Here is an 18,717-nt window from a genome sequence, read left to right as displayed (position 1 = left end):
GAACAAAGCTAGTGTGTGGCATTCCTTTAATCCATATTCTAAAAATTGATAAATTTTCCTTCAGAACACGATTTTTAGTTGCAGTTTCCAAATTGTTTAATTTCGTCACAAACAATATTTGTTATTTTCAAAAACTGTTCGTGGCTTATTTCGATTTCTATCCTGCTTTAAATACTCACATATACATTGACAAATACTTAAAAATTTACTTATTCTATTACAAATGATGTTCTGCATGTCCACAATTACTTATTATGATTGAATTACTTCCCATGATTGAAAAACAATTTCAAAAGAAGTTATTAACAATTAATAGAGTTAATGAAAAAAGGTCAGTCGAAGTTCCTGGATAATCGAGGTTAGACTGTATTACATTTGTTGTCCATAGCTGTATAGCAGACTAAAGTTGCTTATGTTAGGATAGCTCGATGTTGGGGAGCCAGTGTGTCTCACTGCATTGATACCAGCGTTGCCGACGGATTTTGGTCGGAAATCGTCAAAAAAATCGTCAACAAAATTTGGAAAATCGTCAAAAATCGTCATCATGATCCAAAACTGGGTTTGGTTACCGTTTAATGCGATTTTTTAGCCGATAGTTTTGTCAATGAGACTGACAACATAAAATGTACAACCCACAGCAATAAATATAACCCAATCTCACTTAAAGGGTTGTCCCTGGTTGGGCAGACCAAAAAAACTCATTTTCGTGAATTGTTTTCAAAGAAACTACCAAATTTTTTTAAAAAGTTCTTTCTTTCATCTGAAAGAGCACATCTTATACTACTTTTGGAATTTTTGTTGTTGAAAAATATTGTAAAGTCTCGTGATAAATGGCTATCTGCGAAACCTTTTTTTGTAAAACGGATGAGCCGATCATCGTACATGTTTGTAAGCATTTTAAGAACCTATTAATCTGTCTAAAGGCGAAACAGAATTTTAAACAAACTTAAAAAAATAACTGATTTTATCGAAAAAATTGACTGTTTTCTGTCAAAAAATCGAGCAAAATTTTTTTTAAAAATCTACACATTGCCACTTTTGAATGACAGATTAGCTCAAACATCGCTTGCTTGACAGTGTGACCCTCCATGTTTGTCGGTACACGTACATTTGGTTGATGGACAGTCGAAAGTCGACAAAAAAACTCTCATTAGAAAGGACATGGGTAGGAAGTATTTTATCTCGAAAAATTTTCATGGAAGATTTTCATCCATTAACAACCCTACATGAAAATTTTCAGCTGATGTAAATCCAAGATGAGGCAAAAAGTATGAAAATACCTCTATTCCAGATATGTATGTGCCTAAATAAAGCCAATCCGTCTCGAAATTGTTTAAAAGCATTAAATTGCTTATGAAATCGAGTATGGAATATTGCTTTTCTTAAAGACTTTCGTGAAATTCTGGTCAAAATATAGTTATCGTCTTTTATTTCACGGAATTACGTGAAAAATCGTCATTTTGGACCATAAAATCTTCAAATCGTCATTTTTCAATTTTAGGCCAAATAATCGTCAAAATGACGATAAATCGTCAAATTCGGCAACACTGATTGATACCCCATTTAGAATGAATATCCCTTCTACAGGTTGACCAACATCTGTGAGCTTTGTTTTCTCTTTTTTTGGAGAGAATCTTTCCATTTGAGTTTTCTATGCAGTATTTCACCCATATTTAACTTTATTTCAAATACTAATAGTCTTTACAGGAATACTGGGTCATCGAATTGCCCCTCTTTCGTTTTCACAGTAAATAAATATTTTTTCCGTATTAGAACCGGCTCGGCAACTTTGCAATGCAAATTTAAATTATTTCCCCACAGAAGTATCCTTCTTTGGTTAATTTCTTGAAAAGGAAAAAATGCATTGATTTTTGTATGCAACATAAAAAATTAAAAAGCGTTTTTTCTTGAAATAGCATTTTTTGAAGACTCCGGCCAATCTATATTTTTGTGGGCTTACAAGGTACATCAAAATATTGTCTTTAAGCTAGTGATTTTTTTTAATTATGGAAAGTATTGGTAATTCCACCCCATTAAAAATCGTCTATTATTTGTAGCATCTTAGTCGTGTTAATTGCTCAACAACAAATTAAAGGTTAATTTTGTTGTTGAGCACTCACTCCTTCGGCATTCTTTTCTTTGGTAGGCTCACCATCCCTATACCCAATGAGATTTCTTAACGCAACAGTTACAAAAAAACATTCTTCTTGGTTACTTGCAAGTAATTGTTGTACGTATTTTAGCGACATCAATAGCTTTGCAATTTCTTCGGATATGCATAGTTAAGCGGCCGTTTCCTCAATATTCTATTCTTTAGTTTTAGGCAAAAGCATCTAAGTTGACTTTAAATTATCAACATTATCAGACACAATTTGAAGAATTGTGCAAAGAAATAGCAACAGATTTTCGTTTTCGAACGTTATCGACATTTTTTTTTGTAAAACACTTTTACATAGAAAGTTTTGTTTTTGTTGGATGTATATAATTCTCATATGGTAATGGTTGAGAAATGTTCAAATTCATTTGTCAATGCCGCGAATACGATCAAATGTTTTTTGACGTCGGATGCGAAGTGAACATCATCGGAATATTACACATCAATTGAATAGGGATGATCAGGAAACTGCACGAGAACAGTACGCTGACAGACTTCGTGCATCACAACACGAACAATGACAAGCGAATAATCAAACTCAGTTAGCAATGAGAAATTGTCAAACTTATCGCAGAACAACATCAAAATTTGGATCAACGCACAAGAAGACGCCAAAATCTAACTCAACGCACAAGAAAAAGTGCTTCGAGCGGTGATTTTAATTGTCTAGCGTGCGTTTTATCACGACTGCTCAATTGACTCTAGTCACATTCACCTATTCAAATTGTGTCAAATAGCTTTGAAGCTATCTAGAGAAACGACTGGATTATGTTACCTCGGTGGCAAAGTGAAACTACCACTATTTCCCATACCAGCAGAGCCATTATATTGTTACGGAATTAGGTTTAACTAATCTCCATGTAGACGTTGTTTTATTCCCCAGTACGATTTGTACCAAATAAAACAGGGTTCATTTTAGATTACGTTTCTACAATGCTTTATTTACTTTATTACACTTATTCGGAACCGACTTTAAGTACTGAGCACACACCTTGTCTCTAGTTAGCACGCAGCTATTATTTAACCGATCTGTTCAGTTCAACGCTTAAAACACAACTAACTCGTCATTGCCAGTTCCCCTGTATTTATATCCCAAAGTCTCCCTGTTCGAGAGTCCTCTAGAAAATGTCTGGCAACTCCTCGAATATGTACAACGAACACACAGACGCACATTCGCACTAAGACTCGCATACATGGGGGATGATCAATACAGTGGACAAAGTAATGACGTAACTACAACAACAAACAGATGCAAGAAATAAAGAAGTGACAAACTAAACAATAATTACATGACTATGGCAAAACAAAATAAAAGCACATTAATGAAAGGTAAAGAACTAGAATGATGAAGAGATTTCTACATGGTAGTTGTTGTTGTTGCTTAAATAAAGTAACTGCATAATAAAACTTTACGTTACAATTCAAATATTTAAATTAACGGAAATTAAACTAAATTAACTTAAATCTATCAGTTACATTCGTAACAATATTCTTTGCTACGTGGTGGAACACCAGATTCACCCCATTTTCTTTTAACACTCAGATATATAAAACATGTTTCCGGACAGCGACAAACAAATAATGCAACAGGGTATAATAATATCGAACTAAGTGGATTTAAAATCCCTGATCCTTAAACCGATCCAGACATACATTATTGATATTAGAAACTAGATTCACAGACAAGGGTGGTAAGTCCTTCACGAAACATAAATAATGAGATCATTCAGATCGAAACCAATATAGTTTGAAGTTCTTGGCAAATCATTATTTCGGACGAAAGTCCAATGGCGCATTAACATGCGATAAAACTCATTGAATCGAATTATAAATGAATTTTCAATTGTCCATATCAAACAATACATTACAAGGTCGAAGGGGAAAGTGTACTACAAGTTATATGCGGTTTTGGGTAGAGAATTCCCGCTCCGGGATTTCTCGGGAATTCTCGGTATTATGGCAACGGGATCCGATTAGGATTTTACAGAATCAGGAAATGACAAAAGATTTGGAAATAAGTTAAACCGACAATTGTTTTTTTTTCAGGAAAAAACTTAGTGAATGTCTTACCAAAACATGGACTATAACATTCTGTCCTGCTTCACATAAGTGCGAAAGAATATTTTCTATCTTAAAGTCCCTTGTTTTGAAACAATCTTAAGCACAAGATATTTTTATTAAAACCGTGATATTTTACGTCATGTCTCTATTTGGATTTTTATTTGTCTGATTTTCGTTGTTATTTATAAATACACTTTTAATTGTAGAACAATACGAGGGTGGACCAATAATTCCGTGACTTTTCCAACTTCCAGTTATATGAAATAGAATATCGTTTCCATGTAGTACCATGTAAATTTATCCTAGAGTCCAAATATCAGGGAGTACCGTCATTTGATTCCTTTCCAAAAACACAGGATTTTCGGGGTCCATAAAATAGGAATTTCTGATCAATAATTTCCTCGAGCCGAAGCTCTTTCCAACGAGCGTTTTGAATAATGGAAATGGTCACTGCGGGCAAAATGCGGAGAACATGGTCGATAAGACGTCAATTCGTAACCCAATCAGTGCATTTTTCCATGTTTCTTGTTTTTTTTGCTCGATAAGGCGTAATCGCATCAGCCATTTTTCGGAACGGAACTCTCTGGATTGTGTTTGATCCTCTAATAAATGGCACTAGATAGAACAGGTGTTGTATTTCATCTAACTGTGTGGGAAGATGGAAAAATTAAGGAAACATTGATCCACCCCCGTATTTTAATTGTACCACGGCACATTCCAGAAAATATCATAAATGCCGTTTCGTTAGTTTTCGAGCTATAGCATATTTAAAAAGTGACCGTGGTCGGGATTTCCGTAATTAAGAACATTTAATCAGGGGCAGAACCACCGTTATCTCGCAAATTAATTTGCAAGTCGATGCGTCAATAAGTTTAGCAAATGTAGCGATTTTAAAACAATAGGCCCTCTGAAATTCGTCAACAAATATATATCCTTTTTTCACCACTGGACATTCTTGAGCATTGTCTGAAAATTTCATGAAACTAGGTTCAGTAGTTTTGATAGTCTTCACGATATAACAAAGGTAAAAAAATGTGGACGGATATTTTGGTCCAAAAATGTATGTACCTAGGGTAGGAGACACAATCTGATTGTCTCCCAAAATGAATGCTCAAACCGATATGGTCATCAATTTTGCATATAAAGCGTTTTACAAATGGACCTGGGAAGGTACCCCAATTCCTCCGGAATTCATATATTACCACGGCAAAACTTAAAAATTTGCTGCAAATTTCATGCATAACGGTTCAGTAGTTTTGGAGATATAACATATTTTAAAAAGTAGGCATCGGGTGTTTTCGCTCCAAGGAAGTACCTATGTATATTCTGAAATGCAACCGCCATTTTTCGCAAATTAAATTTCCAAGCGAAACATCCAAACTTTTTCCAAATATAGCATTTTAAAAACCAGTAAGGAAATGATAAAAGTAATGCCATACGATTTCGATATAATTTTGCGAAGTTTTTGCTAGACAAATTCCGTCAAATTTGCCAAACTTCATCAAAATGTGGACAGGCATTTGGTGCGTCCTATTTGTATTTGGTGCGTCCTATTTGTATTTGGTGCGTCGAATACATGAAATCGGGCAAATATATCTATGGACGATTTGAACCGATTTCAATATAAATTGGCAAACTAGTTTCTGGATCAAATTCCGCCACACATTTCAAATTTCATTGAAATTGGACATAAATGGTGTGGCCGACGAAAAATTATACGGGAGCTATATCCGACTCTGAATCGATTCGTACCAAAATAAATAGCTTTCGTTCTTTGGCCAAAAAATGATCTACCCAAATTTTCATGCGAATCAGACAATAAATGCAGCATGGACCAACATGGACTGAACTATGGGTTATCTTGTTTCCTTTTGCATGTTACAGCACACAGACATAATACGCCTTATTACAGTGTGGTGTAGGATATAAATAGTATTAAGGTCAGTCAAAATAGACATTGAAAGAGCAAAAATTCTTACAAAGCTGAATTTTGGTGGAGAGCTAGGGTTTGCCATTAAAATCATGTCCTTAAAGTCCCCATCAAACCCATGAGCACAAAAACAGTTATTCGGCGTCAAAGGTCAACATTTAGGGCTTTTTTAGGTTTTCGGATTTTTTCTTGAAAACGGGGGTCTAATCAGAAAGTGACTGGAGCAAATATTGTAGACAGAAAAATTCTCCACAAGTTTGGTGTTTATAATTTTATTCATAGGAGGAACCATTCTTGAGATATAGCGGTTCTAAAAAATACTTATAAGGGAAATACGCGCATATTCAGGTGAAACGGCTAAAATAACCGGAGTAACCGGGCCTGTCCCCCAAAAAATATATGGTTTCTTGAAGACAGAAAATATGTCTATATTTAAAAAAACTCCAACAAAATTGGAGCGTGTTTATTAGTGTTATTCTATGTTAGAATCATTTTGTGAAAAATAGCCCATTTAACGCATATGTGAAATCCCCAACGAAAACTCTCCCATTTTTTGAATTTTTGTCAAAAGGTAAGGTTTGTTGCTCTGATTACGGAAATGTATAATTTTCGTGGGTAGTGGAACAGGTTCGCCGGTTATTTGGCCCGAAAGGCCAGATTTAAAACCGGGTTATACCCGATTCTGCTGAACCGATCCCCGCAAAGTGGATATCGTTTGAAAGCTTTTGGAAATACCTAACACATGGCGTTGTTATTTTAACCGATCCGCCTCATGATGTTCTTACGCAGTTTACTTCTTCACATGTGTAATTTGACACTTATATCTCGATATTTGAAAAGTAATGCAGATCATTCTTGTAGACAATTTTTAAGCCTAAAACTTTTACTTTAGTTGATTTCTAATAGGTCATATCTTTTTTGAGAAAAATCAAAAAAAAAAACTGAATAAGGCCTCTAAAAATGACCTTTGACCCTAAATAACTTCGTTTGGCAAACCCGAGCTTTCCACTAAAATTCAGCTATGTGGGAATTTTTGCTATTTCCCCCTTATACGCATGTCTATTTTGACTGGACTATGAGGCTTATGCTTTCTATTATCACCATGGCACAACTTTGAGCATTGTCCCCAAATTTCATGAAAACCCGACTAGTAGTTTTGTAAGTACGGCCGGAGACACAACCACCATTGTTTAGCAAATTAATTTTCAAACCGATACATTCGTAATTATTGCAAATATAGCGGTTTTAAAAATAGGGCATAGGGTTCCTTCCCTCCGAAATTCAACAAAATAAGTATGTACCTTATTTTCAACGGAAAATTTTCAGGAAAATCGGTTCAGTACTTTTGTAGATGTAACATATCGTCACCATAAATGCCCGAATACGTAAACCATAAAACCAAAACTTTACAGGATAAGCAAAAAACGTTATAAAATGAAAAACTGTTTTATATAATATCAATTTTATGAGGCCGAGTATTTGAAGTATAATAAATCATGTACAAATGGGAGTATGTAAAGAAACTAAAACTGCGAAAACGCTTGGCGGACACGGTCAATTTTTCTTTCCGTGAAAAATATGTTGCGCAATGGCGAACATTACAAAACAATATATAAACACGCAGAGAAGAGATATTGTAGGAACAATCATATTCTAAGAACAAAATAGAGTATTTTTAATTTCTGAAAACATGTGTTGTTGGTGCAACAATATATTTTATGACATTATGTTTCCCGATAAAAAAATATATGGTTGGAACAACAATATATATTTTCAGATTTTTTAAATACACTATTTTGTTCCTATAATAGCTGTGTCTTTTTACGTGATAATTAGTAATAATTATTACTAATGTTGCAGATTTTGACAGTTGTGTAAAGGAAAAGTTGCTGAAAAATATGTTTCAGCAACATTTAGTAAGTAAAAAGACACCCCTATTATCTCTTCTCTGCGTAAAGGGTTATCCATTTCGTGGTTTCAAAAGTAAACGCAAATAAAACACATAAAATATTTTTTTATGATATTTCTTTTTTATTATAAAGTTTGAACGTTGACATTATTTGCGAAACGTGTAGTGTCATTTATCATTTAAATGACCTCCACGCGAACTGTTGCAATCATTAATTCCTTTGAGGTAATTTTCGACCACGTTTTTGCACATATTGAGTGGTATCTCTGCCATAACTTGATGAATGGTGGTTGTTAAGTGCTCAAGAGTTGAATGTTTATCTTAGTGAACAGGTCTTTCGCGTAGCCCCATATAAAAGTTTAATGGGGTTAAATCGCATGATCTTGGTGGCCTGTTGGTGACTTTTTCTGGAGGTTATGGCCTCTTCAATTACTTGAGGATTCTCAGAATCCCATATTCGACAATTTTGATTATTAACATACCCACCGAGTGAGAAATGTGCCTCATCGCTGAAGAAAATTTGGTCAAAAATCACGAAAAATCTATCAAAAACAAATCACCATTTTTGTAGTACGTTTTGATTATTTTTACGCGTTGTGTGATAAATAAGGGATCCATTTTCGTCAACGTCAGACTTTCAACTGAAAAGAAAAAGACGCCTAATTTTTCAATGTACCTCTTAGGTCATGAAAGCTCAACTCGAAAGAGAATTAATTAATAGAAAAAATATTGGTTTAACGATTTAGTTTGACAGATGTCGAATTCCAGTCCCATACTTTTGAAACCACTAAATGGATAACACTTTATTTAAATAGTGCAGCCGATCTTAAGTGATGCAATTACCAACGAACAACATTTGATTTTTTATAAAGATTTTCAAATTACTTTACTCGTATGTGTATTTGGTATGTATTAGTCATATTTCATTCAGTGTAGATTTTAAGATAATTATCTTGTTGTGCATGAATAAATAAACGTATAAACAAATAAATAATAATATCTCTGATATCTGGGAGGCATGTTCTTCTTTTAAAGTATACAAATTTTTGGAACTTACAAGATAAGTAATTTAGGGACATATTAGAAGCTGATATGTATCTGGTCCATTATTTAAAAACAAAATGTCTCTTCCGTTGTAAGCACTGAAATTTTGAAAACAACGGTAGTATCCCGAAAATTCCTAATCCATGGGACCGGAAACACTTTCCGAATTATCGCTGTTTAACTCAAAATATGAAATCGGCATTGAATCGTTATATGGGGTCTATACCAAAACGTGTACGCAATGTTTGGTGAAGAATTTTTAACACAGGAAATCATAAATGCCAATTTAACCCAATTTTATCAAAAAAAGATATAAACTACAAAATACTTTAAATTGGGTGGTACCGTTATATGGGGTCTATACCGAACCCTGCACATGTCTAAAAATGTTGGTGGATAAGTTTATTGACCACTATGAACCTTAAATGTAGGGTCACATTAGGCGAATATATGATACACTACACCACTGTGAATATGTTAAATATATGTAAATGGGAGCTATATCCAAATCTGAACCGATTTAAATGGCACATTTACTTCTAGACCGAATTCAGTCACACATTCCAAATGTTATCGACATCGGATGCGCGTTTGGTGCAGCAAATACATGAAATCGGCCGAAAATATATATATATATATCCAAATCTAAACCGATTTTCACGAAAAGCAATAGGTTTCTTCCTATGACGAAAAAATTACCTTCCCCAATTTTAAGCCGAATCGCACAATAAATGTGATCTGTACACTGCTAACGAACGGACTACATGTACATATATAACGACTCAGAAAGTGATTCTATGTATATCCCCAAATGCATGTTATATACAAATGCACAAATAGGGTTTTTAGAAAAAATTGCACAATATGACCTTCGGAAGTAGATTACTGTGATGCTGTATGAACTACACAGTCAGTAAACATATCAAATTATGCATAATCGCGAGCACTTTAATCCTATGATTCGTGTTTAGAAATATCCTAATGCACGTCGCAGCTAGATTAAAAATACAAAAACACAAAAAATTCAGTCTTCAAAATGTCCCGTGAAAGGAAACTGGGGTCAAGTGTCGACATGTCACCACCAGTGTCTACTATTATGGTGAATTTGTCAACATTTTGTTAACAATCTTAATATTTACTTTCTTTGATAAAATATACAATTTACACAAAACTGTAGTGTTTGAGCTAAGTTCATTGTCGTATAGAACGCATAGATTTACGAAATCCACGGAATGTCAAATCCATTACGTATAACGAATAAATTCTATTTATAACCAGTGGATTTTATTTGAAACCAGTTAATTTCGTAAATCTAAACGTACGATTATGCATCTACCTTTTAAATCTACTAAAAACTCCAAAAAGACCGAAAAATCTAGTATTGAAACTCTGGTACCAATGTCTTCATAGGGCCCATCATGAACAATTGACTTACTACCTCCAATGCTTACACTGATTATGACTCACTACTCAGCAACTACTACAGGGTCAGCATTCTTTAAAGGTGTGTGCAGCTTAGATTCTTAAAAGTTATACAGTAGAAGTGTAATCTCAATATTATATTCTTCTACTTCTTCTCTGGACATGTAGCTGTAATTTGATGGATTAGCGACAACGTAAAAATCTCGTTAGCTTCAACACGTTTTACGTTTTTACCTATTTTTATTCATTTACGCGGTCACAGTTCAAACGCAAATTAACTGTTTGGTTGATATTCTAAATAATAATATTCTTAGTCAGAATGAAACAACATTTACAATGTTCTTTTTTTTCTATTCTAACTTTATTGTCACAAACAATACACAAATGTCCAAAAGAATGCATTGAATATTATAAATGCCACAGGGAATAAGAAACGGGCCTTCCTATCTATCCACAAGGACACTTCATGTGGTGTCATTGTGGACCAGGAGTGATTTTCATTTCGTTTATTATCGGGATCTGGGAAATTGTCATCCACACTTGATGTTATGGTTGCTATGGAATCCGATGAGGTAAATTTATTGGGTGTCTCATCACCTACAGTAATGATGACAGGCGATGGCGGATCCACGGAAAGGAAACGATCACAAGTTGGACGCGATTGCTGTCGTTCGTTATCGATCATTTTGTGACGTTTCATGCGCGGTGTTAGGGTAGATTTCAAAATATATTTGCTTTTTACTTTTTTCACTTCAACGCTGTTCTTGCGCCGCCATATGGTATTTACAAATGCAAACTCAACCAAACTGCCGAATATGAAGAAAGTACAGCCCAAAAACCATACCTCTGAAACCTTTATATAGCTAACTTTTGGCAGGTTATTCTCCTGTGACGAAGCTAGCGTGATGAATGACAACATAGTGGTACAACCGAGAGTTGTGCGAGCAGGTGTTTGATCAGCTTGCAACCAGAAAGATACCCATGATATGGCAACAATCATTATTGAGGGCAGGAAGTAGTCCATGACATAGTATCCCACTTCTCGTACCAGGTGAACAGTAAAGCTCAGGGAACTGTAATTACCAGCAAATGCTCCATGTCGCAAGTCATCAAGGTCTGCGTTGATAATAGTTTCATTTGTCCACGCATCTTGCAGGGCGTATTCGGTCAAGTGCATCTTGGGATCGAATGTTACTGGGGCATTTTCCTCCCAAAACAGACGTAGTTCGGTTGCGTTGTACATCCAACTTTCCAGAACTGTGGGGCAATATTGTTCATCGAAGGGAAACTTTTGCAATTTCATCCAACAGTACAAAGTAGCTTGAATTCTAGAGGATGTGATCACAGTGCCATCTGGACTAATTGATGTAAGAATGTCTTTTTCGCTCGTTCCAAGAACGCTTGAATCGTGTTCGTTAGCTAGAAAAATATGCGGAACCCAAATCAATTCACGCAACTTGGATTCCCCCAAAATTGATTGCGTCCGACTCGGTGCATATTTATCGAAGGCCAGCCGGGGATCCTTATAACGCAACTGTACCAAACCGTGCATCTTGAATTGCAAGTCGCTAGAATCCAGATTTTGCAGCACGTATATGTAAACCCGAACATACACATCTAGAGGAGAATCGACAATCGTGTCATTTACCACCACATTTGGCCGTTCCAGTCGATCATAGCGGCAGGATGCTGTCAGACGATTTATCAACTGAGTCTGCGTCAGTTGGGCAGCATCGTCGAGCGATGAACATGTTTCGTCGGCACTTCTTGTTACATTTAAATCTGTCGAAATCGTGTATGTGCTCTCGTTAACTGGCACACTGTTAACAGTTCCCGTTAATGCTACGCGTAACTTTTCAATACTCTCAATGCCGGGCACCGTAGCGTTTACTGTCGATGCTAACACTCCCGTTACTGTATTTACATCAAGCGAACACAAACCAGTCGACAATCCAAGGCAAAATATCACAATTAATTGTTTATTCATAATTTGTTCGCTAAGACTGGCCGCGACTTTAACACTGAAGGTGTTGTTTCTGCCCGCTATGCGGTTGACGATTGTTTAACGTTTGATTGCGCATACGAGGTTGTGATTTTCCTATTACCCGTTTACCGTCCGACTAACTAACCTAACACGTCTATGAGGATATCTATCTGAACATAACAAGCAGTACAGACAATGCTCTTCAAATGAAAGTTCTCGCAGAGAACTCCAATCGACACTTGGTTGCTGTTTTTGTATGCACGCTCGCTCACACATTCACAACACACGTCAATTACCTCCGCACAGTGGTTAAAATTTAAATTGCGATATGGGAAAATGTCTTTTCAAGGTCAAATTATTTTGAGGAAATAAATTTTACAAAAGAAATAACCTGAGGGAGAATTAAGTCGACTGAAGTGTATGCTATTCTCATAATAATAAATAAAAAACAGAAACGAATAATCAGGTCAATAAATTTACAAAAATATTATTTTTATGTCGCTATTTTATTTTTTCACTGTTTCCGATATATGTATGTATTACTTGGAATTAGAATAGAATGTTTGGTTTAATGAATGACTTGTCCGTAAGTACATGTGTATGAATATCCATGAGATCCTCAAGCATTTATTACTTAATTTATTTATTTGCGACAACATCCTGCACAACAAGACTGCCGCCTTATAAATTACAGTACAGGATTATTACATCAGAATAATTATAAAATAAAATACTTAAAATAATTAAATTGCCTTTCAGATACCAGGCTTTGACCTCTCATGGGTATCAACATATTTCCTCTGTTTGCTCTGGCAAAGCTAAGTCTGTTATAAAGATATTTTGGCTTTCGTTTATATATTATTTTATGAAGAAATAACAGATTCAGGAGGTTGTTGAAACTACAGCCATTTGTGTCTATTGATGCATCTTATGTCAATATGGGTAACGGTGGCAGATGATTTACCATGATTAGATGCATTTTTAATTCAGCTTGAATTAACATCCGTCTAATCAAAAAATGGAACTAAACATTTCTCCAAGACTACTATCTATAAATATAATTGTTTGGTGTAGGGTGCCAATAGATCCAACATTGACTGCTGTGAATTTGATTTGTTTTTATAATTTATTATATTCCTTTCTGTAGTGTTTAATTTAAATTAATATAATTTTATTTCCTTATCTCGAAGATATATCACAACACTGAACTTCAAAAACATACACATGTACTCGTATTGCCACCATTATCTGAACGGTAAGGTTGGCCGGGGAGGAGTAGTCGTTGGTGAACGCGTAAGAGTGGCAGCAAATAATGAATGTTTTTCTGTAATTCTTATCAGGTTTTCGTATTTCTTTTTGAAATATCAATATTTGCTTATGTCTAACATTTTGATAGAGCACCTACTCCGAAATTTCTTTAAACAAATTCTTACTTACGTAGAAAGCAATTGTATGTTTAGTACGATCACTGCTAACTAAAATGTGTACAGCAAAAGCAAAAATAAAAAATAAAAAAAACGAAAAACAATTCATCACATACACCCACACACCATCTATGTAAGTGTTAACAATGAAGCCACTTGACCGATGGGTTCAACGTTTATTCATCGGCATGGTGAAATTTATTGATAATAATTGTCATTCGATATAAAAGAAAATGACAAATTGAAAATTCGACCTAACAAATCCATCCATTGTGTGCTATGCGTAATTTTCTATAAGAAATCCGTTCATAGCAAGAGTGGGATGTGTTCGTATACCCTCTACCAACGAAGTATTTTTGAAGCCTAGAGTCTTGTCTAGAATCATTTCTCAATACATACACATGTACAATCACAAAAATCATTGGGGGTTATGTCCTTTTTGCTTCACGGACAAAAACGCGGAAATAACTCCCAACGTTTTTTCTTAATTTCAAAATTATTTTTTGTTTAATTTCGATATTTACAGTTTTTTCTATTGATCTGGAATAAACCGTTATAAATTTTAAAGAAGTTAGAATTTGGGCGGAATTGTTTATTTGAGGAGGCTTAAGTGCCAAACAATGCCGATATATCCACAAAATCCTCAGATTTCATAAAATTATTTAAAAAATAATTATGTCTGAATTTGTCGGTAGCAGTTCGGGGCGGCGATTTTAAATTATTTGTATATTTTTACAGTATTTTCTTAAATACTTTCGCTTGTGGTTGTTTTCGTTTAAAAAATATAAAAACTTCCTATCTTCTTAAATAGAGAATGAATGGCTCAAATAAAACGCTTGCATTTAAATTAAAAATGGTGACAAAATCAAACGGCAAGCTTTTTATTTGAGAGACTCCATCATGATGAAGGATATACTTATTAAGTCTAAGCGAAAAATAATTTTCTAGTTTTTATTGCATTTATAAATAAAACTTAATTTTTTAATTATTTTTTTTTTCTGTAATTTTTGCATTTAAATTTATTTATCACTACTACGCGGACTAATTGATTGTCCACTTCTCACTGCCGAAATACAGAGATCACAATGTTCCTTCTCGTAGAACACGTAATCTTCAATCGATAAAATTATGGTTTGCGAGAACTAATTATGTCTTGAATAACACTATGCAACACTGAAAATGCAAACAACTTCTAGTATGCATTTTTTGAAAGTACATATTTAGATTACAAAAACCCTAGTAGGGTTTTGTCCTGTCAGATCCAGTTCTGGTTTTATGGCCTCATCTAAACCGGGCTAAATATACACTTTTTTGCATTTATCAGGCCTTTATCTCAGAAACGATTAGGAATTTGGCCTTGCAGTCTTTAGCAATATTGTAACCCTTAACCAGTAGATGGGCATCAAAATCTATAAAATGTAGAAAATTTTACATAATTGCTGAAATTCTGGTCAGTATCGGCTAAACTATTGGGAGTTGAACCAAGTTACCTTATGCAAAAATCTTCCAAATTAATTTCTCAACAATTCTTTAGAACATTCTGAAACTCTAAAATGCTTACTTCATGTTGTTTCAGCGGTATTTTGCATCATATCTTTTACAACACTTATTTCAAACACAGTTCACACCAACAGTTTATTCTCGCATTTCGGATTTCACTACATTATTGACATTTTTTTAGATCGTCGTTGAAAAATGTACTGAAAACAACGGCATAGAGGCATTTTACAACAATGACATGTTCTGAAGAGTTGTGAATTACATTCCAGGGACTATTTTTCTAAAAGAAAATATTCAGAAAAAATTAACGGTTTTGGAAATACGGTGCGAAATGTTTAAAAATTGTGGAATTTGTGCACATATTTTGAAATTTGAGGCAATAAATATAGTTTTTCGAGTTCTTTATTTCTCCAAATATTTTATTCTTGTCCTTATCTACAAATTTGCTTCAGAGGTCAGAAGAAGATTCGCATTGGTTTCAGAGATGTAGCCCCGAATTTCTTTAAAAACTCAATATTTAACCATGTTTAGATGGGGCCATAAAATCCGAGCTGGATCTGACACAACAAAACCCAACTAGTTCGAATTGTTTGTCAGTTCAAATTGTTTGCACAAGATCACCTTAAAAATGTTGCACAGTGTAATCCAATTAGATCCCTTTGTGTAATTTATAACAGCTTATTATATTATAGGTTCTGGCACTTAATTTACAAATCCGTCTGTGAAACAGTAGAATAGCCAATGAGCTGCGTTTGTAGTATTTTTTGTTTGTTCCATTTTGGTATGTTTCGTAATATATTTATTTGTGTGTATAATAAGTAATCAATACAAAGTCCATATTTACATTCGGCAATTTTCCTTGCGGCAATTGTCAGCTTGATAGTGAGAGAGGTAAGGCATATGGAAAATTGCCTAATGTAAACATTGACTAATATGTTATTTGTATTTTGCGAGCTGATGTTTATTCTGTAGTCGCGCGAGATGCGTGGGACCGAACGCATAAATTTTGAAGAAATATTCATCGCCTAGAGATCTTACCGTCCGCAAACCTGTTACTTCGCAACAATACCTGAAATCAAATTGTAATCTTTTCAATTCTTTGAAACCAAATTTGTTTGCTAAGTACAGTATAGTCTCGATAATCCGGACATTCCTTAGTCCGGATAACGCGGTAATCCGGACACTAGAATATTTTACATTGTAGACTCTGTAATGCGGACATCACATCGACCTCGATAATCCGGACATCAATATTTTTTCCTATAGGAATAGCAATTGGTGAACAAATAACAAAATTAAGTTTTTCGGGGTTTCCGGTCCAAATCTTGACTTTCTGGCTAGCCACGCCAGGAAGATGTGAAACTACATATCTGAATCTGTCGAATGAAGCAACAGTTTTTAAAACTAAAAAATCGGTCTTGCGTGTTCCTTGATATCACCATGTCCGTCTGTTAAAATAAAGATACAGCTCGCAATATTTAAGATAGAGCTTTACACCTATGTAAAATAATTATATGTGCAAATTAATATTGTGATTTTTACTGTCGAAAACTAAATATAATATATTTAATATATATATCCAATATTCTTTTTACATTGTAGTTAGTGCTTACGATTGCACGTAAAATATAAAAGAAAATTGCGTTCTTCTTAATTTCATATGAGGAAAAATAATGTATAAAAAAATTCTCATAGAAAATATGTATATGTGCAAAAACGAAAATTTTTATAAAAAAATCATAATAATGAAAAAATTGTTTTACATTTAACATGATGTTTTTTTAATTTAAGTTTTGTTTCGACAAATATGAGTGCCGAAACAAAAGTTGAGTTGTTAGAGAACAACTTAATAGATTTTGCTGGAGAACTGTACGGATATAATTGGACTTTCCAGCAGGATAATGCCCCAAATCACCCTGTTCGACATACAAAGGAGTTTTTAAAGGCATGAAATGTACAGTTATTGGAGTGGCCAGCTTTAACTCATGGCCACAAACCCACTGAAGACCTTCGTGGCATACTATCCGACAAAGTTTTCGCGAAGTCAAAGCAGTGCACCACGCTGAATGGGAGTACAAGTCATAATCCACAAGAGCAATACAATATCATGTTAAATGTACAACAATTTTTTCATTATTATGAATTTTTTAAAACATTTTCGTTATTGCACATATAAATATTTTCTATGAATTGTTTTTATAAATTATTTTTCTTTAATGTGAAATTAATAACAACGCAATTTTGTTTTCTATTTTAAAAGCAATCGTAAGCACTAACTACAATGTAAAAATAATATTGGAAATATATTTTGTTTTCGACAAAAAATATCACAATATTAGTTTGCACATATAATTATATTATTTATATTGAAAATGGGCTATATCGGTCCACGTTTTGATATTACCCCATAAAATGGTACCTCCCGATTTTTGATATTTTGAAGGTTTTAGCTACTTATCTAACCAAAATGTCTTACAGAAATTTGACGTTATAAGGTCCACATTTTCATATAGCCCCCATAGAACGGTACTGCCCGAATTTTGGTATTTTCATGGTTTTAGCCGCATTATCCTACAGAAATATGTAAAATTCGGTATACAGACTTCGTTGAGGATATATAGAATTCCTGCAGTGAATTGTCGGCATAGTTCCCCGTCCATCATTATCCGACCGAAATTACTCAAATTAGGTATTTAGTATTCGATATAATATAAAATATGCCCACAGAGAATTGTGGATATTGTGCACGTATTAATATAGCCCCGCCGCATTATCCTACAGAAATATGTAAAATTCGGTATACAGACTTCGTTGAGGATATATAGAATTCCTGCAGTGAATTGTCGGCATAGGTCCCCGTCCATCATTATCCGACCGAAATTACTCAAATTAGGTATTTAGTATTCGATATAATATAAAATATGCCTACAGAGAATTTTGGATATTGTGCACGTATTAATATAGCCCCCTTAAAAGAGGCATTGCGGGTTCTCAGATTGGAAGGATGTGAAGCCTTTTATATAATTAGTTTACTGTAGTAACTGTAAATTGGTATTTCGGATTCTCAATTGGTAGAAAAGCTCAATTTTGGTATATTCCCAATATGCCGATTTTACGTAATTTGAAGTGAAGGTTTTTTTGGAAATTCGATTTATAAGTGTACGAAAATACTACAATTTATTAAATTTAATACTAATTGTATATATTGAACAACTATAGCTATAATCTTGTAATTTCGTATGAAAATCAAGGTTGGGAAGTGGTGTTTATAAAAGAGAATGGTTTTGG

At 34.2% G+C, this 18,717-nt stretch overlaps 2 protein-coding genes across 15 annotated transcripts in view; one reads left to right on the top strand and one right to left on the bottom strand.

Annotated features, from left to right (window-relative positions):
- Window positions 1–18,717, top strand: part of Cngl (Cyclic nucleotide-gated ion channel-like) — a 139,601-nt gene that overhangs the window by 15,012 nt on the left and 105,872 nt on the right. The gene's annotated exons all lie outside the window — the stretch shown is intronic.
- On the bottom strand, window positions 10,864–14,024 carry LOC141399720 (pH-sensitive chloride channel 2-like). The gene has a single exon (XM_073978941.1). The coding sequence runs from the start codon at window positions 12,506–12,508 to the stop codon at window positions 10,889–10,891; it is 1,620 nt and encodes a 539-aa protein (XP_073835042.1). The 5' UTR covers window positions 12,509–14,024; the 3' UTR covers window positions 10,864–10,888.

This window comes from Musca autumnalis, unplaced genomic scaffold (genome assembly GCF_047663935.1).
Source record: "Musca autumnalis isolate F117 unplaced genomic scaffold, ASM4766393v1 scaffold_3, whole genome shotgun sequence".
Lineage (NCBI taxonomy): Eukaryota > Metazoa > Arthropoda > Insecta > Diptera > Muscidae > Musca > Musca autumnalis.
The sequence above is the reverse complement of the archived record's forward strand: the minus strand, read 5'-3'. Positions and strand labels throughout refer to the sequence as shown.

What these genes read in the sequence shown, in the direction of transcription:
- LOC141399720 (XM_073978941.1), bottom strand. Translation starts at nt 12,508, where the DNA reads ATGAATAAACAATTAATTGTGATATTTTGCCTTGGATTGTCGACTGGT.